This window comes from Sander vitreus, chromosome 3, assembly GCF_031162955.1.
Source record: "Sander vitreus isolate 19-12246 chromosome 3, sanVit1, whole genome shotgun sequence".
NCBI lineage: Eukaryota > Metazoa > Chordata > Actinopteri > Perciformes > Percidae > Sander > Sander vitreus.
In genome coordinates this window covers 35,151,552-35,177,955 of record NC_135857.1, presented here as the reverse complement: position 1 = coordinate 35,177,955, position 26,404 = coordinate 35,151,552, and the positions used below count along the sequence as shown (strand labels likewise).

The window sequence follows — 26,404 nt, the reverse complement described above, 5'->3', positions numbered from 1 at the left end:
TTGGCACAGCTACCAGAAGACTTCCAACTTTCAGACAGGTTGCTCACGTCACATCTACGTCTTCAAGCTCAGTTGGAGGCTGCTCAGTAACGCTCAGCCATCACCGGGAAAGAGCTTCTAATGTCCTTCACTGGTCTCCGTCCAGGGCAACGGGATCTGCTGGTCCAGTTTATATATGTCTATGGTTGTGCCCCAGTGCAGCTCTAGGTCTAGTGACGCCCCTGGGGCAGTGTTGCCGTTTTAAGTTTTACAAAGCTAAAAACATTACCTGTTTTGGAGGTATTTACGCTTCTGAGCTGAAAATGTCCCCGGATTCTGTCTCAGTCACCTTAGGTCAGAATGATGCTGGAACAAACATCTTGTGGGAGTGTTTGTCTAAGGAAGACAGTCTTGTTTGTACGAGCTGCTCCAAACAGATTGACGGTAATACTGGGAGATCATTTATGGGCAAATATTTACTCTAATCTTCACGGTGCTTCCACAGAATCCAGATAATGTTGGTTGTGACCGTGGTTTTATTACAGGGAACTTTGTTTGGGATCAGATTTGGAGAAGTCATCAAGTTACAGCAACTTAGTTTAACCAGCTTCATTCTGTTGGTTTCCTGAATAAAGCTGCAAACAGAGTCAGCTGTGTGTGTCTGAAACAGATCCTGCAAATACAGAGACAGACAGACAGACAGACAGTCATATAGACAGACAGACAGACAGACAGTCATATAGACAGACAGACAGACAACAGACAGACAGTCATATAGACAGACAGACATATAGACAGACACAGACAGACAGACAACAGACAGACAGTCATATAGACAGACAGACAGACAGAGTCATATAGACAGACAGACATATAGACAGACAGACAGACAGACAGACAGTCATATAGACAGACACAGACAGACAGTCATATAGACAGACAGACAGAAAGACAAGACAGTCATATAGACAGACAGACAGAGACAGTAAGAGAGAGAGACAGACAGACAGACACACAAACATTTAGACAGACAGACAGACATAGACAGACAGACAGACAGAGAGTCAGATGGACAGAGACAGACAGACAGACAGAGAGTCAGATGGACAGAGACAGACAGACAGACAGACAGACAGAAGGACAGTCAGACAGACAAAGAGAACGACAGACAGACAGACAGGCAGAGACAAAGGTGAGAGAAACTCTGTATTTAAAGATATATGTAACTTCTGCATTAAAAGGTCTAACAATGACTTCACCTATGTTCTAAATTTCTATAAGTAGTAGTCCGTGTGTGTGTGTGTGTGTGTGTGTGTGTGTTTCTGTGTGTGTGTGTGTGTGTGTGTGTGTCTGTGTGTGTGTGTGTGTGTGTGTGTGTTTCTGTGTGTGTGTGTGTTTCTGTGTGCGTGGTGCAAAGTGTTTGAAGTGATGTATGTTCTTGAGATGAGATGAGACAGAGAGAGAGAGATACTGCACAAAGATAAGAGAGGGAGGGACGGTCAGAGAGAGAGAGAGAGAGAGAGAAAGAGAGAGAGAGAGAGAGAGAGATACTGCACAAGGACAAGAGAGGGAGGGACGGTCAGAGAGAGAGAGAGAGGGAGAGAGAGAGAGGGAGAGAGAGAGAGAGAGGGAGAGAGAGAGAGAGAGAGAGAGAGAGAGAGAGAGAGAGAGAGAGGGAGAGAGAGAGAGACAGAGGAAGTGGACCTCTTTCAGAGACTACCTCTCAAACTCTGAACACACTCATCTGACTTTTCATCTGACATCAGACCGACCTGCAGTATATCTATAGTATATATTTGAATTATATCTGTATTATATCTGTAGTATTTCTGTATTATATCCGTGTGGGAACCTGAGTGGACAGCAGCCTGTTTCTATGGTGAGTGGATTCATTTCAACACTGAGATAGTGTGGAGGAAACTCAGTTACCTAAACAGTTTCAGAGAGTTTTAGTTTTGACATTTGTACTGTTCTGCAACTATGTTACCTAAACAGATAGATAGACGAGAGACAGACAGTTAGAGAGACAGTTAGAGAGACAGACACATAGACAGAAAGTTAGACAGACAGAGAGACACGGAGTAATAATTGATGTCAGTGGTGTGAAAAAGACAACGTATGTAATGATAAGAGAAATTTAAAAAGTGTGTTTTGTCCCCAGTTTTCCAAATGCCGTTAGCAAAGTACAAGTTTTACAATTTGCAAAAAAATCAACATAAAAAGCAGATAATGGAGTTGTATTAATACGAATCAAATGGGGGGGTAAAACGTGTGACATTTAAACAACGCGATCACCTTTGAAGAAAAAGTTATGGGAATAAAGTAAATATGAGGAGCGAAAAGTCCCAATGTTTGAGACAAAGTTGGGAGGAGATCAGAGATTACTGCTACATTTGGCACAGAAACCAAATAATACCAACATTCATCATCACGTGTAGTGTGTTTGTGGGCATTCATCATGCTGCCAGTTTGCACAGTCAGTAGTTTACATTCCTACATGATGCTGAAACTACACTTTTGGTGGCTTTTCAAAGCTGAGTCTGTTAGGTTCAGGGAAGTTGAGGACCCAAAGGTAGAGAGCAGGCAGGCAGGAGAAAGTTTGAGGTGGAACATTTATTAGTCCATAAAACAAAGTTCAAATAAGCAAAGGGAGTCCTGAAAGCGGCAGGCAATCAAAAAAGACAAAGTAAAACCAAGCTAGACAAGACAGAAAACCAAACTATCAAAATAAAAACAGGAAACTGAGCAAAATACAGAACAGAAACAGACTACCAAATTAAGATAAAACACACCAACCCATAACAGGACCCCCCCCAAGGGACAGATCCCAGATGTCCAAAAAAACACAAACTGAAACAACCCAGGGAGGGCGGAGGGGCCCGGAGGAGGGACGACCCAAACAGTCAAAATAAATCAACACCGGAGGGGCGAGGGAAGGCACCAGAGTCACACGGGGCAAGGGAAATGGAGGACAGCGGGACTCAGGGAACTGGGGACAGAGGGCTCTGGGACACAGGGAACAGAGAGCACTGGGGCACTCAGGACAGGGAACAGAGAGGGGCCACTCGGGACAGGGAGCATGGAGGCCTCGGCAACAGGGGACAGAGAGGCCTGGGCATCAAGGTGCTGCGGTCAGATAGTCCAGGGCTGCGGACAGCAGCGAAGGCGGAAACCCCTTGGGCGGCCGAACAGGCCATCGAGGACCTACAGGAGGTCGAGCAGGACGGCGAAGATCCTCAGGCGGCCGAACATGTGGGCGAAGGTAGAGCCCCTCAGGTGGCCAAGCAGGACGTCGAGGACTCAGAGGAGGCCGTCGGTGAAGGCGAAACCCCTCTGGCGGCCGTCTGTGAAAGCGAAATTCCTCTAGAGGGTGGCGGGGAAGGCAGAATCCTTCTGGAGGCCGACGGCGAAGACAATATCCCTCTGGAGGCCGTCTGAAGGCGAAACCCCTCTGGAGGCCGTCCGTGAAGGCGAAACCCCTCTGGGGGCCGGCGGTGAAGACGATATCCCTCTGAGGCCGTCTGAAGGCGAAACCCCTCTGGAGCCCGTCTGCAAAAGAGACTCCCTTCTGGAGGCCGGCGGTGACGGCGAATCCCTTCTGAAGGCCGGCGGCGAAGGCGAATCCCTTCTGAAGGCCGGCGGCGAAGGCGAATCCCCTTCTGAAGGCCGGCGGCGAAGGCGAATCCCCTCTGAGGCCGGCGGCGAAGGCGAATCCCCTCTGAAGGCCGGCGGCGAAGGCAAATCAATTCTGAAGGCCGAGCAGGTCTGCGGCAAAGGCGAAACCCCTCAGGAGGACAGGCAACGGGAACAGAGGTCGACAGGGGTGCCGACAGGGCACGAGGGGCAGGAGTGGGTCTCACCGAAAACAAGGGCAAAGTCACTGGGGCGGTCTCAGGGACAGTCTCAGGGGAGCCGGGGACCAGCAAAGCCTCAGGGGCAGTCACTGGGGCAGTCTCTGGGGCGCCGGAGACCGGCATAGTCACTGGCGTGCCCGTACGCGAACACTCTGGGAGAGTGGTCGACGTAGACTCTGGGCTGTCAGTCGACGTAGACTCTGGGAGGTCAGTCGACGTAGACTCTGGATGACTGGAAGACTCTTGAAGAGCTGTCATCGGAGACTCTGGATGACTGGACGTCAACGGCGGTTCTGGGCGGCTGCACGTCAGTGGAGGACCAGGGAGGCCGCTAGCCAGCCGAGGTTCTGGAGGGCTGCTAGCCAGCCGAGGTTCTGGAGGGCTGCTAGCCAGCCGGGAATCTAGGGAGCTACTAGCCAGCCGGGAACCAGGGATGCTGCTAGCCAGCCGGGGATCTAAGAGGCTGCTAGCCAGCCGGGGTTCGGAGAGGCTGCTGGAAAGCTCGGGGACGCAAGAAAGCTCGGGGACGCCAGAAAGCTAGGGGACACTAGAGAGCTCGGGGAAACTAGAGAGCTCGGGGAAACTAGAGAGCTCGGGGAAACTAGAGAGCTCGGGGAAACTAGAGAGCTCGGGGAAACTAGAGAGGCTGCTAGCTAGCCTGGATTCTGGGATGGGGCCGCTAGCCAGCCCATGGTCAGGAGAGCTGCACATCGGCCCAGGGTCAGGGGAGCTGCACGTCAGCCCAGGGTCAGGTGAGCTGCACGTCAGCCCAGGGCCAGGAGAGCTGCACGTCAGCTCGGGAACAGAAGGGTTGCACGTCAGCTCGGGAACAGAAGGGTTGCACGTCAGCTCGGGAACAGAAGGGTTGCACGTCAGCTCGGGAACAGAAGGGTTGCACGTCAGCTTGGGAACACTGGTAACACTGGTCAGCTCAGGCTCTGGCTTGCTGGACAGCACGGGCTCGAGGCCGCTGGACAGCAAGGACTCTGGGCTGAAGAGAGGGTGAAGCAGGGCATGGCGTCGGGAGCCATGTTGTCTTCTACCCCGTCTCCGACCTCCACGGTTCCCAGGGAATATGGCTAGGCGAGTTCCCTCAAAGATTTGCTTGCAGTTGAGGGTACCCGCAGAGTGGGTTGCCGTAGAGCCGATAGAAAAGCTTTCAGGGGAGCTGCTAGAAGGCGAACTGGACTGTTGTCTTCCAGCTTGAAGGCTGGCAGCTTTGGCAAAACCAACAATGTCAGATGTTATAATCAGATGACATGTTTGTCTTTTATTTGTGTATAAAGTTACTATTTTCCTATGCAAATATCTTCCTCTGCTGCGTACACAGCTATGGTCTATTTCCTTATTTCACCTCTTTGTAACTAGAGACATCAAATGGATATACATAGACACACACGCATGCACACAGAAAGACACACATAAAAAGACACACACACACACACGCACAGAGACACACACGCGCACGTACATGCACACAGAGAGACACATACACACACACACACACACGCACAGACACACACACACACACAGACACACACACACACACACGCACGGATGCATGTTATAATAATTGAGTTATTTATTTATGAAATTGTGATGTGTACTGCACTGTTCCACTAATGGATTAGAGACTAGAACACAAAATGTTTTAAATTTACTGAAGATGTGATGTTTATCTTAAGAATCAATCTTCGCTCTGAACCAACAGGAAATCATCTGAGTTTTATCAGAAGAGGACTCATCATCTATCACCAAGAACAGATAAAAAAAACAGAACAAACAGCATGATGAGTCATATTTCTCAGAGTCTTACTGCATGGTTAAGGAGAAAAGACATATCTTTTGAATCAAAATAATGAGGAACTGTTTGAACGAAGGCAACTGTTAAGTTGTGAAATGGTGTGAAGGGCTCAATCCCAAAGTCCGGACTCACTGACTCACTGACTTTGCTGCGCGTTCTCGCGATACATTCGTAAGGGCTTAGGGTTACTTTCCGTGAGTCAGCATCGATGCAGACTTCACCAAAGGGAATTACCCACAGTTCAAAGCGTTGTGACGTTTACTGAGGAGACCAAAGGGAGATTACAAAGGTAGCGTATTTTCCGGAGTATAAGTCGCATCAGTCAAAAAATGCGTCATGAAGAGGAAAAAAAACATATATAAGTCGCACTGGACTATAAGTCGCATTTATTTAGACATTTATTTCACAAAATCCAAGACCAAGAACAGACATTTAATCTGGAAAGGCAAGTTATTAAACTACCCAACAGCAGCCAGAACAAGGGGCTGAATACGGTAGGTGTCCGCTACGTTAACGTAACACATTAACAGTTATTAAACTACCCAACAGCCCCCAGAACAAGGGGCTGAATACGGTAGGTGTCTCTATGTTAACGTAACACATTAACAGTTATTAAACTACCCAACAGCCCCCCAGAACAAGGGGCTGAATACGGTAGGTGTCCGCTACGTTAACGTAACGTAACAGCACTGTTGACGAGCCTCTCCCAGCAGCACGTTGTTCAAGCACCCATCTGTGGACTCCTTCCTCCAGCTCTGGCCATCTGGATTTCAGCGCGACTAGCTTTCTTTGTTTTCTTCATTGCAGTGAGACTAACCTTTTCTCCAGTCCCTCACAAGTTTCTCTCTCACTCCAAACTCTCGTTCTGCTGCTCGATTACCGTTTCCCGGCTGCGTGTTTTACTACCTGCAGTCTCCTGCAGCTTCTTTTCTTTCTCAGTTGTCTTTAGGAGCAGCATATAGTCGTCACAAGCCTAGAGCGCCTCTCGTGGCTGTAGACGGTAATGTTTTCAGCATGAAATAACATTTAAAACATGTTACATTATATATACTTTGATATACAGTCAGGTCCATAAATATTGGGACATCGACACAATTCTAATCTTTTTGGCTCTATACACCACCACAATGGAGTTGAAATGAAACGAACAATATGTGCTTTAACTGCAGACTTTCAGCTTTAATTTGAGGGTATTTACATCCAAATCAGGTGAACGGTGTAGGAATTACAACAGTTTGTATATGTGCCTCCCACTTTCTAAGGGACCAAAAGTAATGGGACAGATTAACAATCATAAATCAAACTTTCACTTTTTAATACTTGGTTGCAAATCCTTTGCATTCAATTACAGCCTGAAGTCTGGAAGGCATAGACATCACCAGACGCTGGGTTTCATCCCTGGTGATGCTCTGCCAGGCCTCTACTGCAACTGTCTTCAGTTCCTGCTTGTTCTTGGGGCATTTTCCCTTCAGTTTTGTCTTCAGCAAGTGAAATGCATGCTCAATCGGATTCAGGTCAGGTGATTGACTTGGCCATTGCATAACATTCCACTTCTTTCCCTTAAAAAACTCTTTGGTTGCTTTCGCAGTATGCTTCGGGTCATTGTCCATCTGCACTGTGAAGCGCCGTCCAATGAGTTCTGAAGCATTTGGCTGAATATGAGCAGATAATATTGCCCGAAACACTTCAGAATTCATCCTGCTGCTTTTGTCAGCAGTCACATCATCAATAAATACAAGAGAACCAGTTCCATTGGCAGCCATACATGCCCACGCCATGACACTACCACCACCATACTTCACTGATGAGGTGGTATGCTTTGGATCATGAGCAGTTCCTTTCCTTCTCCATACTCTTCTCTTCCCATCACTCTGGTACAAGTTGATCTTTGTCTCATCTGTCCATAGGATGTTGTTCCAGAAATGTGAAGGCTTTTTTAGATGTTGTTTGGCAAACTCTAATCTGGCCTTCCTGTTTTTGAGGCTCACCAATGGTTTACATCTTGTAGTGAACCCTCTGTATTCACTCTGGTGAAGTCTTCTCTTGATTGTTGACTTTGACACACATACACCTACCTCCTGGAGAGTGTTCTTGATCTGGCCAACTGTTGTGAAGGGTGTTTTCTTCACCAGGGAAAGTATTCTTCGGTCATCCACCACAGTTGTTTTCCGTGGTCTTCCGGGTCTTTTGGTGTTGCTGAGCTCACCGGTGCGTTCTTTCTTTTTAAGAATGTTCCAAACAGTTGATTTGGCCACACCTAATGTTTTTGCTATCTCTCTGATGGGTTTGTTTAGATTTTTCAGCCTAATGATGGCTTGCTTTACTGATAGTGACAGCTCTTTGGATCTCATATTGAGAGTTGACAGCAACAGATTCCAAATGTCAATAGCACACTTGAAATGAACTCTGGACCTTTTATCTGCTCCTTGTAAATGGGATAATGAGGGAATAACACATACCTGGCCATGGAACAGCTGAGCAGCCAGTTGTCCCATTATTTTTGGTCCCTTAAAAAGTGGGAGGCACATATACAAACTGTTGTAATTCCTACACCGTTCACCTGATTTGGATGTAAATACCCTCAAATTAAAGCTGAAAGTCTGCAGTTAAAGCACATCTTGTTTGTTTCATTTCAACTCCATTGTGGTGGTGTATAGAGCCAAAAAGATTTGAATTGTGTCGATGTCCCAATATTTATGGACCTGACTGTATAAGTCGCACCTGACTATAAGTCGCAGGACCAGCCAAAGCATGAAAAAAAGTGTGACTTATAGTCCGGAAAATACGGTAAACAACAGCACGACACACGACCACGGAACACAGACCAGCCTGTCGTCCAGCTTGTAAAACGAGAGGCCTTGGCCGTGTGGAAAGCAACAAACTTAAAATGTTCCCAAACGTTGTTATTAAACGTCGACAAGGTAACACGTGATCTTGTGAAGCGCTGTCCCAATCCCATTTCTACCTATCTGAGCCCATGTGGCCTCACACAGTCACTCACTTAGCACCTGACATCAATTAAGTCCGTGAGTCTTAGTCCTTAGTCCTCAGGGCTCACTTTGGGATTGGGCCGACGTATCAAATTCAGTTTTTAGCCAAGCTCTTCGTTTAATAAACTGTCTGTACACTTACAAAGTTCTCAATGCTTTGGTTAACATGTAGGGACCCTCATTATGCTACCGTTGACGTGTGGTGATATTTGTGGTGGTATACGTAGACTCTGGGCTGTCAGTCGATGTAGACTCTGGGAGGTCAGTCGACGTAGACTCTGGATGACTGGAAGACTCTTGAAGAGCTGTCATCGGAGACTCTGGACGACTGGAAGACTCTTGAAGAGCTGTCATCGGAGACTCTGGATGACTGGACGTCAACGGCGGTTCTGGGCGGCTGCACGTCAGCGGAGGACCAGGGAGGCCGCTAGCCAGCCGAGGTTCTGGAGGGCTGCTAGCCAGCCGAGGTTCTGGAGGGCTGCTAGCCAGCCGGGAATCTAGGGAGCTACTAGCCAGCCGGGAACCAGGGATGCTGCTAGCCAGCCGGGGATCTAAGAGGCTGCTAGCCAGCCGGGGATCTAAGAGGCTGCTAGCCAGCCGGTGATCTAAGAGGCTGCTAGCCAGCCGGGGATCTAAGAGGCTGCTAGCCAGCCGGGGATCTAAGAGGCTGCTAGCCAGCCGGGGATCTAAGAGGCTGCTAGCCAGCCGGGGTTCGGAGAGGCTGCTGGAAAGCTCGGGGACGCAAGAAAGCTCGGGGACGCCAGAAAGCTAGGGGACACTAGAGAGCTCGGGGAAACTAGAGAGCTCGGGGAAACTAGAGAGGCTGCTAGCTAGCCTGGATTCTGGGATGGGGCCGCTAGCCAGCCCATGGTCAGGAGAGCTGCACATCGGCCCAGGGTCAGGGGAGCTGCACGTCAGCCCAGGGTCAGGGGAGCTGCACGTCGGCCCAGGGTCAGGTGAGCTGCACGTCGGCCCAGGGTCAGGAGAGCTGCACGTCAGCTCGGGAACAGAAGGGTTGCACGTCAGCTTGGGAACACTGGTAACACTGGTCAGCTCAGGCTCTGGCTTGCTGGACAGCACGGGCTCGAGGCCGCTGGACAGCAAGGACTCTGGGCTGAAGAGAGGGTGAAGCAGGGCATGGCGTCGGGAGCCATGTTGTCTTCTACCCCGTCTCCGACCTCCACGGTTCCCAGGGAATATGGCTAGGCGAGTTCCCTCAAAGATTTGCTTGCAGTTGAGGGTACCCGCAGAGTGGGTTGCCGTAGAGCCGATAGAAAAGCTTTCAGGGGAGCTGCTAGAAGGCGAACTGGACTGTTGTCTTCCAGCTTGAAGGCTGGCAGCTTTGGCAAAACCAACAATGTCAGATGTTATAATCAGATGACATGTTTGTCTTTTATTTGTGTATAAAGTTACTATTTTCCTATGCAAATATCTTCCTCTGCTGCGTACACAGCTATGGTCTATTTCCTTATTTCACCTCTTTGTAACTAGAGACATCAAATGGATATACATAGACACCACGCATGCACACAGAAAGACACACATAAAAGACACACACACACGCACACACACACACACACACAGCGACACATGCACACACACACACACACACACACACACACACACACACACGCACGGATGCATGTTATAATAATTGAGTTATTTATTTATGAAATTGTGATGTGTACTGCACTGTTCCACTAATGGATTAGAGACTAGAACACAAAATGTTTTAAATTTACTGAAGATGTGATGTTTATCTTAAGAATCAATCTTCGCTCTGAACCAACAGGAAATCATCTGAGTTTTATCAGAAGAGGACTCATCATCTATCACCAAGAACAGATAAAAAAAACAGAACAAACAGCATGATGAGTCATATTTCTCAGAGTCTTACTGCATGGTTAAGGAGAAAAGACATATCTTTTGAATCAAAATAATGAGGAACTGTTTGAACGAAGGCAACTGTTAAGTTGTGAAATGGTGTGAAGGGCTCAATCCCAAAGTCCGGACTCACTGACTCACTGACTTTGCTGCGCGTTCTCGCGATACATTCGTAAGGGCTTAGGGTTACTTTCCGTGAGTCAGCATCGATGCAGACTTCACCAAAGGGAATTACCCACAGTTCAAAGCGTTGTGACGTTTACTGAGGAGACCAAAGGGAGATTACAAAGGTACCGTATTTTCCGGAGTATAAGTCGCATCAGTCGCATCAGTCAAAAAATGCGTCATGAAGAGGAAAAAAAACATATATAAGTTGCACTGGACTATAAGTCGCATTTATTTAGACATTTATTTCACAAAATCCAAGACCAAGAACAGACATTTAATCTGGAAAGGCAAGTTATTAAACTACCCAACAGCCCCCAGAACAAGGGGCTGAATACGGTAGGTGTCTCTACGTTAACGTAACACATTAACAGTTATTAAACTACCCAACAGCCCCCCAGAACAAGGGGGCTGAATACGGTAGGTGTCCTCTATGTTAACGTAACGTAACGGCACTGTTGACGAGCCTCTCCCAGCAGCACGTTGTTCAAGCACCCATCTGTGGACTCCTTCCTCCAGCTCTGGCCATCTGGATTTCAGCGCGACTAGCTTTCTTTGTTTTCTTCACTGCAGTAATACTAACCTTTTCTCCAGTCCCTCACAAGTTTCTCTCTCACTCCAAACTCTCGTTCTGCTGCTCGATTACCGTTTTCTGCTGCGTGTTTTACTACCTGCAGTCTCCTGCAGCTTCTTTTCTTTCTCAGTTGTCTTTAGGAGCAGCGTATAGTCGTCACAAGCCTAGAGCGCCTCTCGTGGCTGTAGACGGTAATGTTTTCAGCATGAAATAACATTTAAAACATGTTACATTATATATACTTTGATATATAAGTCGCACCTGACTATAAGTCGCAGGACCAGCCAAAGCATGAAAAAAAGTGTGACTTATAGTCTGGAAAATACGGTAAACAACAGCACGACACACGACCACGGAACACAGACCAGCCTGTCGTCCAGCTTGTAAAACGAGAGGCCTTGGCCGTGTGGAAAGCAACAAACTTAAAATGTTCCCAAACGTTGTTATTAAACGTCGACAAGGTAACACGTGATCTTGTGAAGCGCTGTCCCAATCCCATTTCTACCTATCTGAGCCCATGTGGCCTCACACAGTCACTCACTCAGCACCTGACATCAATTAAGTCCGTGAGTCTTAGTCCTTAGTCCTCAGGGCTCACTTTGGGATTGGGCCGACGTATCAAATTCAGTTTTTAGCCAAGCTCTTCGTTTAATAAACTGTCTGTACACTTACAAAGTTCTCAATGCTTCGGTTAACATGTAGGGACCCTCATTATGCTACCGTTGACGTGTGGTGATATTTTGAGCCTTTTTAGTGGTATACATAGAGATTTGTTATTACTTTCCCTGTGCCCTGAATACTAGCGTTGTAAGCTAATCAGCGGTCCGCGCTAGCTTGTTTCAAGCTACAAACACATTGGATTAGCATGAAAACATGTCCCAGAGGTTCGTTTTGCGCCCGGAAATGTCCTTTAATACATCTATCGTTCATATGATAAGCATTAAACGGTGAAAACAATGAAAACAAAGTGTTAGTGAATAATTTAGACAATGAACAAGTTCTCCACGTCTACTCGTTTCCACAAGAGAGAAGCTCATAAACGAGTGGCGTTGCTACCACAGCTCAAACAAACTGTCGCTAGTGCGCATGTCCATCGTGATGTCATGTCATGGGCCAGTGAAATCGGAGGATCCTGGTATACTTCGAGCTCCGTGACCGCTTCTGCTCTGCTTTGAGCAGCTCTCATTGGAAGGAACGGGGCTTGGCGCCGAACGCCAAATCCAGTTCTCTCGATACATCCATGGCTGTGTGAGGCTGAGATTGATTTCATGTTTTCATTTGAAATGTATATAAAAGTTCCATCCCTTCCTGTGGCAGGCATAGCAACAGTAACTATGGGGTTGCAGAGCTTAGGAAACAGTCAACAGAGCGTGACATCATTTCCTGTTGGAACACTCTTTTTTTTTTAACCTTGGTCCAAGATTCCGTGTGACATCATTTTCTGATAAAAAGACTTTTGCCTTTGATGTGAGAATCAATGTGACATCATTTCTGCCTTTGATCAGTCAACATATACATGATGTCCAGAAACTTGTTGACATTTCACATTCGTTGAACTGTTGGTCAAATATACACACACAGAGACATCTGTCTGCAACAAGTATTGATTTTACTGACAAAGCTAAAGAACATGGATATCCAAGAAGATAAAGTAGACTCAAAAGACCTTCCCACGCAGGGCGAGGTCTGCTCAGGAGAAACCCTCCCGAAAAAACGGTCGTTTTGGAAGAGAATCAAGGGTTTCTTCAAAAAGAAATCCAAAAGCACCAAAAGCAAAGGCAAGTCTCCAAGTAAAGGGAAGTCAGATGAGGAGTTTTCGACCACAATTGACAAGGAACCCCAACCGGACAGCTCTGATATGAATGATGAGTTAAATGATTCATTCAGCTCTCAGGAATCAGAAAATGACACAGAAAGCAAAGGCGATTACGTCAGAAAAGACCTCAAGAACAAGCAGGGGGAGTTTGATGGGGAATCAAAATGTGAAGTTGTCTCCAATGGATCACGTAATGACTCCCAAAGCGATATTGACAATATTGAGTCCATCAGTGAAGACATCCACTGGAAGCAGGGGGAGTCGGATGATGAGTTGTCGACTACAAGAGACAACGAACCCCAACCAAACAGCCATGATATGAATGAAGAGTCAAACAGTCAAGCCGTCACAGATGGATCACGAAATGACTCTGAGAGTGAAGGAGAATCCGACAGTGAAGACGTGGACTGGAAGCAGAGGGAGTCTGATGAAGAGATAAAGAGTGAAGTCATCTCCAATGAATCAGATAATGACTCTGAGAGTGAAGGGGAATCCGACAGTGAAGACGACTGGAAGCAGAGGGAGTCTGATGAAGAGATAAACAGTGAAGTCATCTCCAATGGATCAGATAATGACTCTGAGTCCCACAACATTGATCTCGACTGGGAGTTGTGGGAGTCAAATGATTTATTCGTCACCGATGGATCACAAGCTAACTGTGAAAGCAAAGCCGATTCCACCGATAACGGCATCGACTGGAAGTGGTGGGGGCTGGATGATGAGTTCAGTGATGTACGCAGGTTCCTCCAAGGCGAGTCCCTCAACGACGTATACAAGAATCAGGGGGAATCGGACGAGAAGATGGCGACTACCGGTGACCACAAACACCAGCCGGATAGCCCTGATGTGAATATGGATGGGTGGACGGCCTACCGGGCCTTCAAGGCCTGGGAGGCGTCTCAAGTCTCCAGTATATTCAGGAGGCCAAACTATGATATCTGTGTTTCATTTGATGGTATGTGATATACCATTAAAAATGAAATAGGCAAATAAAGGCCAAAGAAATGAAATCCATATGCCTATGATCTCTATTTTCCAAATAGGAAACCATATTTAAACATATTGGTTTATTCATTTGTTGTCCTTGGGTCAAATTTGACCCATTTTCAAAAAGTTTAGGCTATATATCAGAAATTTGGGTTTCTTTCAACCAATCGTGTCAAAAAGAAGTAACGTGCATGGTTCCATACGACGTCAAATAAATGATCAGTTCACTACTTTCATTAAATTTGGGAGTTTAATTCAATTTTATAGCATTTGAAGAAAATAATTGATAAAATAACGTTGAAAAAAAGCTTCCAAAACATCAGGGATTTTCATATTTTGACCCAGAAAAACTAAAAAAGTTATAGTATAGTATAGTTATAAGCATAGTCAACAGGAAGACAACACAAGGGTCAACAGCCAACAGTTCAAACAATGTCAAATAAATAGACTAGATGTGTTATGTGGGTGTATGTGTGCTATGTGTCCGTACTGCTTGGACAGTACCTGCAGATAAACAGCACACCTCGCTGCGCATACGATGGAGGGAATGGATAAGATGTATGTGTTCAGAAACAGATACAGCGGTGGAAGTATTCTGATCTTTTACTTAAGTAATTGTGGTGAAACTACAACGTTAAAATACTCTGTTGACAGTAAAAGTCCTGCATACCAAAGGTTAAGTCAAATATTTTGAGATTCAAGTGTTATTTGTGATGCACACCAACATTATTTGTAGAGAAATGCAGGGCGGCATGTAGCTGAGGTGCTGCTAAAAGGCTGGTGTGCAATGAATAATTAGGAAGAATGGAATAGAAAGGATAAAAAGTTGTTTTGTGCCGGTACTGAAGGGTACACAGTTGTCTTTCAAAAGGGAACCTCTCCTGCGACAAGCATTTGTACCCAGGGCTTGACATTAGCACCCGCCAACCCGCCAAATGCGGGTAGATTTCACTTTATGAGTTTTTTTAACATTAATATGAGTCCCCCAGCCTGCCTATGGCCCCCCAGTGGCTAGAAATGGTGATAGGTGTAAACCGAGCCCTGGGTATCCTGCTCTGCCTTTGAGAAAATGAAAGCTCAGATGGGCTGATCTGGAATCTTCCCTTTATGACGTCATAAGGGGAAAGGCCACACCCCCACACTCCACCTTACCCCCCCCCACCCCTCTCCTCCTCAATAGCATTTAAAGCTACAGACACAGAAATGACACATCCTAAGGAAAGCTCATTGTGGGACTGGCTCTAGTGGCTGTAATTCTGCACCAAGGCTGGATTTCGGGAAAGAGACTTCAGATACAGTATTAGGGGACCACTAAGGTCTATATAAAGAGACTTCAGATACAGTATTAGGGGACCACTAAGGTCTATATAAAGAGACTTCAGATACAGTATTAGGGGACCACTAAGGTCTATATAAAAGAGACTTCAGATACAGTATTAGGGGACCACTAAGGTCTATATAAAGAGACTTCAGATACAGTATTAGGGGACCACTAAGGTCTATATAAAAGAGACTTCAGATACAGTATTAGGGGACCACTAAGGTCTATATAAAAGAGACTTCAGATACAGTATTAGGGGACCACTAAGGTCTATATAAAAGAACGTGTTAAAATGACCAGACAAAGCGTTTGTTTGGGCCCTTTCTGGTTTCCGCTCTCGGTGTCTCAGATGTGACTCAGGGAGCTGACGGAGGCAGCTTCGCTCAGCAAATGTTTCTTCATTCAAACCTTTTCTAATGTTGTACCAACTCTAAATATGCTTCCTGTGAACATTCAGCGCGCAGAGGATTGATTGCATCACTTCCTGTGGTTGGTCATCTGCAGGATGCTGAAGGCAGAAGCTGCTGCTGATCAGCATCTCAACCAATCAGGGCCCTCGGCTACATTTCAGCCTTTTCATCCTTTGAAAAATAATGTTATGTTGTCATAACACTGTTTTTCTAGACGCTTTAAGTCGCTTATTTCCAAAATCTATTGACGTTTTTGTCACTTTGTTTTAGTTTTTGGCGTCTTTTTCTACTTGTTCTCTGCTTTTGTGGACATTTGTTGCTGTCTTAACAATGTGTCTGTAGCTTTTCTCACGGTTATGACGCTTGTTTCGTGGTTTTCAGACCTTTTGTGGCTTTTTTTTCAAAGTTTTAGGGTTGTTTTTTGTCTTTTTTCAAAGACGGAGCAAAGATGTGTGTGCCTGCATGCGTGTGTGTGTGTGTGTGTATGTGTGTGTGTGTGTCTGTGTGTGTGTGCGTGCGTTAGTGTGTGTATGTGTGTGTGTTTCTGTGTGTGTGTGTGTGTCAGTGTGTGCGCGTGTGCGTTAGTGTGTGTGCGTGCATTAGTGTGTGTGTGTCAGTGTGTGTGTGCGTGCGCGCGTGTGTGTGTGCGTTAGAGTGTGTGTGTACGTGCGTTAGTGTGTGTTTGTGTGTGTGTGTGTGTGTGTGCGTTCGTTAGTGTATGTGTGTGCGTCAGTGTGTGTGTGCATGCGATGTGTGTGTGCGCCAGTGTGTGTACGCTAGTGTGTGTGTGTGCGCAAATTGTGTGTGCGCATGCGTGTAGTGCAGTGTGTGTGTGTGTGCATGCGCAGTGTGTGTTTGCACGGTAGTGCGTAGTGTGCAGTGTCAGCGTGTGCGTGCGTGATGTGCGTCTGTCGTATAGTATGCGTGTGCGTGTGTGCTGCGGCTGTGCACGTAGTGTGTGTGTGTGTGCGTGGGTGTGAAGTGCATGTGCACGTATGCGTTAGTGTGTGTGTGCGCATGCGTAGTGTGTGCGCTAGTGTGTGCATGTGCGTAGTCGTGTGCGTTAGTGTGCGTCGCATGTTACGTCAGTGTGTAGTGCTAGTGTGTGTGTGTGTGTGTGTGCGTTAGTGTGTGTGTGTGTGTGTGCGTTAGTGTGTGTGTGCGTGCGTGTGTGTGTGTGTGCATGTGTGCGTTAGTGTGTGTGTGCGATGCGTGTGTGTGCGCAGTGCGGTAGTGTGTGTGTGTGTGCTGTGCGCGTAAGTGTGTGTGTGCGCGTGTGTGTTAGTGTGTGTGTGCGTGTGTGTGCGTTAGTGTGTGTGTGTGTGTGTGTGTGTGTGCGCGTGTGCGTTAGTGTGTGTGTGTGTGTGTGTCCTAACAGATTCACAGTTTCAGTCACAACAACAGAATCGTTTTAATACATCAGTGTTCATTAACATCGACTCTATAACGATAATTATCTCAGTAAACGTGCTGCAAGATTAACTTGTTATGAAGGAAATGCTGAGAAGATCACTACAGCTGTTCAAACGGAGCTTTTACAAGATGAAAAAGGCTCCATTTAAAGCAGCTATATCAACTATTTTTAACATCATTTGGGAAAACATGATATTTGTAACATCTTCATTTTTTTTTCTCAGTGTTTTTGGCGGTTTTCCTGCTTTTTTCAACGACTTTTTAGACTTTTTTTGTCGTTTGTTCCGCAATATTTTCACCGTTTCTGTTGCTGTTTTACGTCCTGTTTTGTATCTAACGGTAGTGTGTGCGTGCGTGTGTGTATGTCTGCGTTAGTGTGTGTGTGTGTGTGCGCGTGTGCGTTAGTGTGTGTGTGTGTGTGCGCGCGTGTGCGTGCGTGTGTGCGTGTGTGTGTGTGTGCGTGTGTGTTAGTGTGTGTGTGTGTGTGCGTGTGTGTGTGTGTGTGTGTGCGTTAGTGTGTGTGTGTGCGTGTAGTGTGTGTGTGTATGTGTGTGCATGTGCGTGTTTGTGTGCGTGTGTGTGTGTGTGTGTGTGCGTGTGTATGTGTGTGTGTGTGCGTTAGTGTGTGTGTTAGTGTGTGTGTGTGTGTGTGCATGTGCGTTAGTGTGTGTGTTTGTGCGTTAGTGTGTGTGTGTGTGTGTGTGTGTGCGCGCGCGCGCGTGTATGTGTGTTTGTTTAACTATATTCGTGGGGTCAAAAAACCGGGGAATACAGTATACTTGTGGGGTCTGCACAGCATAGTGGTTAAAGGTCTGTTTGAGGGTTAAGACCTGGTTTTAGGATTAGGGTTAGAATGAGGTTCTGGTTAGGGTGAGGGTAAGGGTTAAGGTTAGGCATTTAGTGGTGATGGTTAAGGTTAGGGTAAGGGGCTAGGGAATGCATTATGTCAATGACGGGTCCCCACAAAGATAGTGAAACACACTATGTGTGTGTGTGTGTGTCAGGGGCGGAGCAGAGATGATGTGTTTCCGTAATGAAACATTCAGCTAAGCCCGTTTTTTTTTTTAAAACATTTTTTAAAATACATTTGTCATTTTTTTGGACAGCCCCCCTCGCTACGCCCACTGATCATCCCTGACGGGACGCCATCATGGCCTCAAACCCCTGGCCATCAGGGCAAAGAGCAGACTGGTTTGATCTGACGGAGGGTTTATAGACTCTACCGAGAGCTGGGAGAGATTTCTATCTGAAAGGCTCTTTGACTGGAACCGTTCAGCTGCTTCATGTGTAACAATACAACATCAACACAGGAAGTCAGAGGGAAACTCCTGAGCCCAGATATGAACTCAATATGAACTGTTCCTGGGTCAGAGCAGCGCAGGTCAGACGCAGAAGCCAGAATAGGATCGCTTCAGCGTTTTCACTCTCCTGTTGTCCTCAGGTCAAATCTGACCCATTTCAGATTCAATCACAATAATGTCAAAAGAACGGGGGGGAAAGCGACAAAGGTTCTGAAAAAGACGACCGAAATGTTGAGAATTTTTGGGCATTTTAGGCCTTTATTTGATAAGACAGCTTAGACGTGAAAGGGGAGAGAGAGGGGGGAATGACATGCAGCAAAGGCCCGCAGGTCGGATTTGAACCTGGAGCCGCTGCAGCGAGCACTGAGCCTCTGCACACAACAGGTTCTCACACTCATCTCGTAAAATATGGACGCTTGGTCGGGACTATTGCCGTCCCTTTAGCGCTATAAGTAAACGCGCTTGGTCGGGACTATTGCCGTCCCTTTAGCGCTATAAGTAAACGCGCTTGGTCGGGACTATTGCCGTCCCTTTAGCGCTATAAGTAAACGCGCTTGGTCGGGACTATTGCCGTCCCTTTAGCGCTATAAGTAAACGCGCTTGGTCGGGACTATTGCCGTCCCTTTAGCGCTATAAGTAAACACGCTTGGTCGGGACTGTTGCCGTCCCTTTAGCGCTATAAGTAAACGCGCTTGGTCGGGACTATTGCCGTCCCTTTAGCGCTGTAAGTTAAACGCGCTTGGTCGGGACTATTGCCGTCCCTTTAGCGCTATAAGTAAACGCGCTGGTCGGGACTGTTGCCGTCCCTTTAGCGCTATAAGTAAACGCGCTTGGTCGGGACTGTTGCCGTCCCTTTAGCGCTACGAGTAAACGCGCTTGGTCAGGACTATTGCCGTCCCTTTAGCGCTATAAGTAAACGCGCTTGGTCGGGACTATTGCCGTCCCTTTAGCGCTATAAGTAAACGCGCTTGGTCGGGACTATTGCCGTCCCTTTAGAGCTATAAGTAAACGCGCTTGGTCGGGACTGTTGCCGTCCCTTTAGGTCTATAGTTGATGATTTGGCTTTGGTAAACCATTGCTGTAGAGAGCTCAAGCATAACTATGTCCAGAAAATACACCAACGGGAGCCGGGACCCTCAGTGTGTTTTGAGGCATTTTTTTTGGACCTCAGGGAACCGACTGATCAGTCCGACGGGCTTTTCTGCCGACGGTCGGCCGTCTGGTTGGTGTGTCAGCACCTTAAAGGTGTTTCAGCCGGCGGGGGCGGAGCCAGACGCTGGAAACAATCAGGGTTCAGCCCAAACCTAGAAGGTTTTCAAGATATTTGATGAACGAATGCCTAAAAATCTGTACAGGCTTTGGCAACAACATGTATTTTTTTAAACGTTTGGCCCTGCCGATGTTTTTTTCCGACGTTTTTCGACATTTTTGTACCCTTTTTCCAATGAGAATGTCGCTTTTCTTTGACGTTTCTTTTCAACATTTTTCCATTTTCATTTCCATTTCCATTTTAGTCGAAACCAGTCACTGTTTCTGTTTCTAAGTCCCTTAACGTAGGAGGTAGGGTTGCTGCGTTGATTTGCAGGTCCAGTCAGAGAGACTGTTCACACAAAGTCGAAGTTATTTTAAAACCCTTTGAAGATTCGGGGCTTTTGGCAGAAATTGTTCAAAGCTGGAGCCCCAGAAGCCCCGCCCCCTGTGTCGGGGCTAAAAATAAAGACATCAGGACAGGAAAACAAAAGGCAGCCGGTCGGTGTGTGTTTTTCTAAGCGTGAATGAAAGAAGACTCAGAGTGTGTGTTGAACAGTCGGAGGGAAGTGTGTGTGAACTGCAGGACAAACAGACGCTCGAGATGCTTTTTATTTATGCACGTGGCCCCGTGTAAACAGAGTGCTGTGTGTGCACAAAAAAGGCTTCTGTGGGGAGTTCACACACACAGACACACACACGCACACACACACACAGAGACACACGCACAGAGACACACGCACAGACACACACACACACACGCATGCACGCATACATACACACACACACACACACACACAGACACACACACACACACAGACACACAGACACACAGACACACACACACACATGCATGCACACACACAGACACACACACACACACAGACACACAGACACACACACACACACACACACACACACACACATGCACAGACACACACGCACACACACACACACACACAGACACACACACACACATGCACAGACACACACGCACAGACACACACACACACAGACACACACACACACATGCACAGACACACACACGCACAGACACACACACACACACACACACGCACAGATACAGTTATTAAGAGTCTGAAAAAGTAAATGTTCTCGACATATAGCCTAAACTATATTTTTTTTAAACACTTTTTCCGATGCTTTTGATTTGTTTTATTAATGTTTTTGTATCGTAAAAAATAAAAAATAAAAATCGCAAAATGCAAAGAAATATTGGAGCCCTGCATGCACTACACAATTTGAACTTTTTATGAAAACCCATTGTTTGTCTGTGTGTTTCCAGTGATGGATCAGCTTAACTCCACCCGCCTCCTCTCCACCAACCAATCAGACCTGGGCAGCACCTTCACGCGGCAGGTGCTGCCACCGCTCTACCTGCTTATCTGCGTGGTGGGCGTGTCCCTGAACGGCGTGGCCGCCTGGATCTTCTTCAGAGTGCCAAGCGACTCGGGCCTCGTGGTCTACCTGAAGAACATGATGGTGGCCGACCTGCTGATGCTCGCCACCTTCCCCTTCCGGCTAGCAGCGCAGCTGGGCATCGCCAGCTGGCGCCTCCACGTGATCAGCTGCCGCTACACCGCCGTGCTCTTCTACTCCTCCATGTACGTGGGGATCCTGTTCATGGGGCTGATCAGCCTCGAGCGCTACGTCAAGATTGTGCGACACACGTCGCCCCCTGCTGCAGCCGCCACCTCGTTTTCCTGCAGGTCCAGGTTTGAGGACTCTTCGTATGCTTCTGTGTGTCTGCCTTTAAACTTTGGTACAGTCGATTTGGCACAATTTAGAGCCCTTCTGAAGTCATCCAACGGGAGGTTTGCTGGTGGATGAACGCAGACCTTCGGGTACTGGAGACATTTTTTTTTTCCACTGAAAATTAGGCCCTATGTTCCCACATTTCATTTTTCATGAATTTGTATCAGATTTTATCCCCCTTTCTCCCAATTTGCTAGCCAATTACATCCAACCTGTTATCCAGTAGCAACGGACTACAGATGGAATGTAGCTTTTTGCTAAATCTGGTTAACAGATAACCCTAACCCTAACCCTGACCCTAATTTTAAGAAAAATCTTAGAAATGTGGGACCAGACTTTTCCTTAAGTTACCAGCTAACGCTAGGGGTAGCTAACTAGCTTGGTTAAATCTTTCTAAATGAATCTAGTTGTAGTCTTGCAATGTGCGACCCTGCAAGATCCCCAGTCTTTACATATTACGACTTTAACGTGTGGCCGGGTTGGCTCAGTGGGTTGAGCAGGTGCACATATACTGAGAAGTTTATGCCTCAACGCAGAGGCCCAGGGTTTGAATCTGACCTGTGACGATTTTCTGCATGTCTTCTCTCTCCCCTTTCTCACCTAGCTGTCCTATCAAAATAAAGGTAGAAAAGCCCAAAAAATAATCTTTATGACTTTAACGTTGGATGTGAGATGATTGTCTTTAGATGTCGGATGGTGTCAGACTTTAGTCTTAGATGTGTAAAACTGACTTTCTCCACAAAGAATCGTGCAAAAGCATTGCTTTAAATCTTGTGTTTACCCGAGATGTGCTCTTAAGTTTCCTGTCTTGTTTCTTTCCAGGTTTGGCAGCGGATCCTTGCTGCATCACCTGCACAGCGTCGGCTTTGCCCGGGTGATGGCGCTTCTCACTTGGAGCTTCCTCCTTCTCTGCGTCCTGCCCAACGTGGTGCTGACCAGCCGGCCGGCTACCGAGGAGAACGCACGGCACTGCATGCAGCTGAAGACGCAGCTGGGCGTGCAGTGGCACCGCGTGTCTACCTTCCTGAGCGTGGGCCTGTTCTGGGTGACCCTGCTGGTCCTCGCCTACTGCTACACCTCCATCGCCTGCCGCGTCTACCAGTCGTACCGCCGCGTGCGCCGCAGCAGCAACAATAACAGCAGCAGCAGTAGCGATGCGTGCCGGAAGTCCAACCGCAGCATCTTCAGCATCCTGGCTGTCTTCTTCGTGTGCTTCGTGCCGTACCACGTGTGTCGTGTGCCGTACACGCTGAGCCAGATGCCAGCGTCGGGCTTCGGCCGGGACACGCGCTTCCTGCTGTTCCAGCTGAAGGAAGGGACGCTCTTCCTGTCGGCGCTTAACGTCTGCCTCGACCCCATTATCTACTTCCTGATGTGCCGAACCTTCAGAGAGTCGCTGCTGAGGAAACTGTCGGGGAGAGACCGGAGGAGTGGGTCGCTGACCACAGGACAGAGTCTGAGTCACATTTAGAGAGGGAGGCAGGGGACAAGGAGAGGAGATAAGGAGAGGAGGGAACAACAGAGGGGACAAGGAGAGGACAAGAGAGGGGACCAAAGGAGAGGGGACAAGGACAGGACAAGAGAGGGGACCAAAGGAGAGGGGACAAGGAGAGGACAAGAGAGGGGATCAAAGGAGAGGGGACCAAAGGATGAGGGGACCAAAGGAGAGGACAAGAGAGGGGACCAAAGAAGAGGGGACAAGGACAGGACAAGAGAGGGGACCAAAGGAGAGGGGAAAAGGAGAGGACAAAAGAGGGAACCAAAGAAGAGGGGACAAGGACAGGATAAGAGAGGGGACCAAAGGAGAGGGGACAAGGACAGGACAAGAGAGGGGACCAAAGGAGAGGGGACAAGAGAGGAGACCAAAGGAGAGGGGACAAGGAGAGGACAAGAGAGGGGACCAAAGGAGAGGGGACAAGAGAGGGGACCAAAGGAGAGGGGACAAGAGAGGAGACCAAAGAAGAGGGGACAAGAGAGGGGACCAAAGGAGAGGGGACAAGGAGAGCACAAGAGAGGGGACAAGGACAGGACAAGAGAGGGGACAAGGAGAGGACAAGAGAGGGGACAAGGAGAGAACAAGAGAGGGGACCAAAGAAGAGGGGACCGAAGGAGAGGACAAGAGAGGGGACCAAAGGAGATGCACCTCTGTGTCTTTCTGGAAGTAAATAATCTATATTGTAACTCACAATTCCCAAAGTTAAGTAACTTAAATTAACATAACTGTACTTAAAACTAAAGTTGGTAACTTTTATAAGTAAAATAAGTCTGTGACGTAGAGTTACGTCCTTATTTGAAGTGACTCATTTTTTATCCAATCCCTGATGTTTTATTAAAGTATTTTCGTTGCCTGAACTGAACTAGCTAACGTTAACTACGTATTTTAAAGGGAGCGTGCCTATGTTCCCACAGCCCTATGTTCCCACAGCCCTATGTTCCCACAGCTCTATGTTCCCACAGCTCTATGTTCCCACAGCCCTATGTTCCCACAGCCCTATGTTCCCACAGCCCTATGTTCCCACAGCTCTATGTTCCCACAGCCCTATGTTCCCACAGCTCTATGTTCCCACAGCCCTATGTTCCCACAGCTCTATGGTCCCACAGCCCTATGTTCCCACAGCTCTATGTTCCCACAGTTCTATGTTCTCACAGCTCTATGTTCCCACAGCTCTATGTTCCCACAGCTCTATGTCTCACAGCTCTATGTCCCCCACAGCTCAGTGTTCCCACAGTTTATGTTCCCACAGCTCTATGTTCCCACAGCTCAGTGGTCCCACAGCCCTATGTTCCCACAGCCCTATGTTCCCACAGCCCTATGGTCCCACAGCCTATGTTCCCACAGCCCTATGTTCCCACATTTCTAAGATATTTTTTTCGAAATTAGGCCCTATGTTCCCATATTTCCTTTTTCATAAATTTGTATCAGATTGTATCCCCCTTTCTCCCAATTTGGTAGCCAATTACACCCAACCTCTTATCCAGTAGCAATGGACTACAGATGGAATGTAACCCTAACCCTAATATAGGACCTAATTATAAGAAAAATCTTAGAAATGTGGGACCATTGGGCTGTGGGAACATAGGGCTGTGGAACATAGGGCTGTGGGAACATAGAGCTGTGCGACCATTGGGCTGTGGGAACATAGGGCTGTGGGAACATAGAGCTGTGGGAACATAGGGCTGTGGGACCATAGGGCTGTGGGAACATAGAGCTGTGGGAACATTGGGCTGTGGGAACATAGAGCTGTGGGACCATTGGGCTGTGGGAACATAGAGCTGTGGGAACATTGGGCTGTGGGAACATAGGGCTGTGGGACCATAGGGCTGTGGGAACATAGAGCTGTGCGACCATTGGGCTGTGGGACCACTGGGCTGTGGGAACATAGGGCTGTGGGAACATAGAGCTGTGGGACCATTGGGCTGTGGGACCACTGGGCTGTGGGAACATAGAGCTGTGGGAACATAGAGCTGTGGGACCATTGGGCTGTGGGACCATTGGGCTGTGGGAACATAGAGCTGTGGGAACATAGGGCTGTGGGAACATAGAGCTGTGGGACCATTGGGCTGTGGGAACATAGAGCTGTGGGAACATAGAGCTGTGGGAACATAGAGCTGACCCCATTTTAAAACTGTATCCGTCACGTTTAAAAACGGCTACTGTGCAGCTGTTTAGCCGTCACAACGTTAAACAGTCTAAACGAGGGGACGCTCTTCCTGTCAGTGCTCAACACCTGCCTCGACCCCCGTCATCTGAGCCACGTTAGAGGGAGACAGGGTGCAAGGAACGGAGGCAAGAGATATGAGGACAACACACCTAGCCTTCAACAAACAAATCAAGATTCTGTTACGGCATTGTCTTATCTGGATATGGATATACAGGAGGAGGGAGAGGCAGTTTGCAGTTTGCATGTCCAGGAATACTGCTGTGGTCATCATTGTGTCATATTGTGATATTGTATACTAAGACAGAAATGTTAGGCTATATGTGCAGATTTATGTTTGTATAATTGTAAATAAATAACTGTCTATATATTATTAAAGATGTGTATAACCTGTGGGATTCACAGTTTAAGTTTTATGTATGTATTTATTGTTGAAGAACCAAAGTAAAAGACAGAAAGAAGGAAGGAAGAGGAAGTGAAAGTGAACTCTGATGACTGGGCACCAAACTATCACGTTATACTGGTTCAACTTTTCAGCTGATTTGGTTTTTGTGGCTCTAATGTCACCCGAGTCTCTCGTCTCTCGGGTTGTTGCCTCAAGTTTGACACACAGTGTGTGGTGATGGCGCAGTCGATGTGTCACATGCCTTTGGTGTGAGAGACCTGGGTTCAATTCCCACTGCGATACATCAACCAATGTGTCCCTGAGCAAGACACTTAACCCCTAGTTGCTCCAGAGGTGTGCGGCCTCTGACACATGTAGCAATTGTAAGTCGCTTTGGATAAAAGCGTCAGCTAAATGACATGTAATGTAATGATTCAGTATGCATGGTAAGGTGCTCTATGAGGAGTGTGTGTCATGGTGGTAGTGCAAATAAGTCCAATAGTAGCTATATAGTAGGATAAAGTCTAGAGACCAGCATTAAATATGGACAATATAAGAGAATAATGTAGACATAGTCATATAAAAACTAGCAGTGCAAGGATAAAGTTAAAAAAAAGAAAAAACAGCATTAAATATGGGCATTATAAGGGAACGAAGTAGACAGTAGGATAGACACAAATCAACAGTCAATATTAGAGGTTTGAAGTAATAAGGTCATAGCCATTGTTCAAGTATTAAGTTAGACCTCAGTCCATGCTGGGAGAAGGAGGGAGGGAGGGGTTGTGCATATGGGCTAATATAGCCAGTACACAGTGTAAGCGGTACACAGTGTAAGCAG

At 47.2% G+C, this 26,404-nt stretch overlaps 1 protein-coding gene across 1 annotated transcript; it reads left to right on the top strand.

Moving 5' to 3' along the window:
• The first annotated feature begins 1,629 nt into the window (after nucleotides 1-1,629).
• LOC144515961 (P2Y purinoceptor 14) lies at nucleotides 1,630-24,172 on the top strand. Its single transcript, XM_078247180.1, has 3 exons — nucleotides 1,630-1,858; nucleotides 21,053-21,482; nucleotides 22,345-24,172. Exons 2-3 carry the CDS (start codon nucleotides 21,055-21,057, stop codon nucleotides 22,991-22,993), a joined length of 1,077 nt encoding a protein of 358 aa, XP_078103306.1. The 5' UTR covers nucleotides 1,630-1,858; nucleotides 21,053-21,054; the 3' UTR covers nucleotides 22,994-24,172.
• The last annotated feature ends 2,232 nt before the right edge of the window (nucleotides 24,173-26,404 follow it).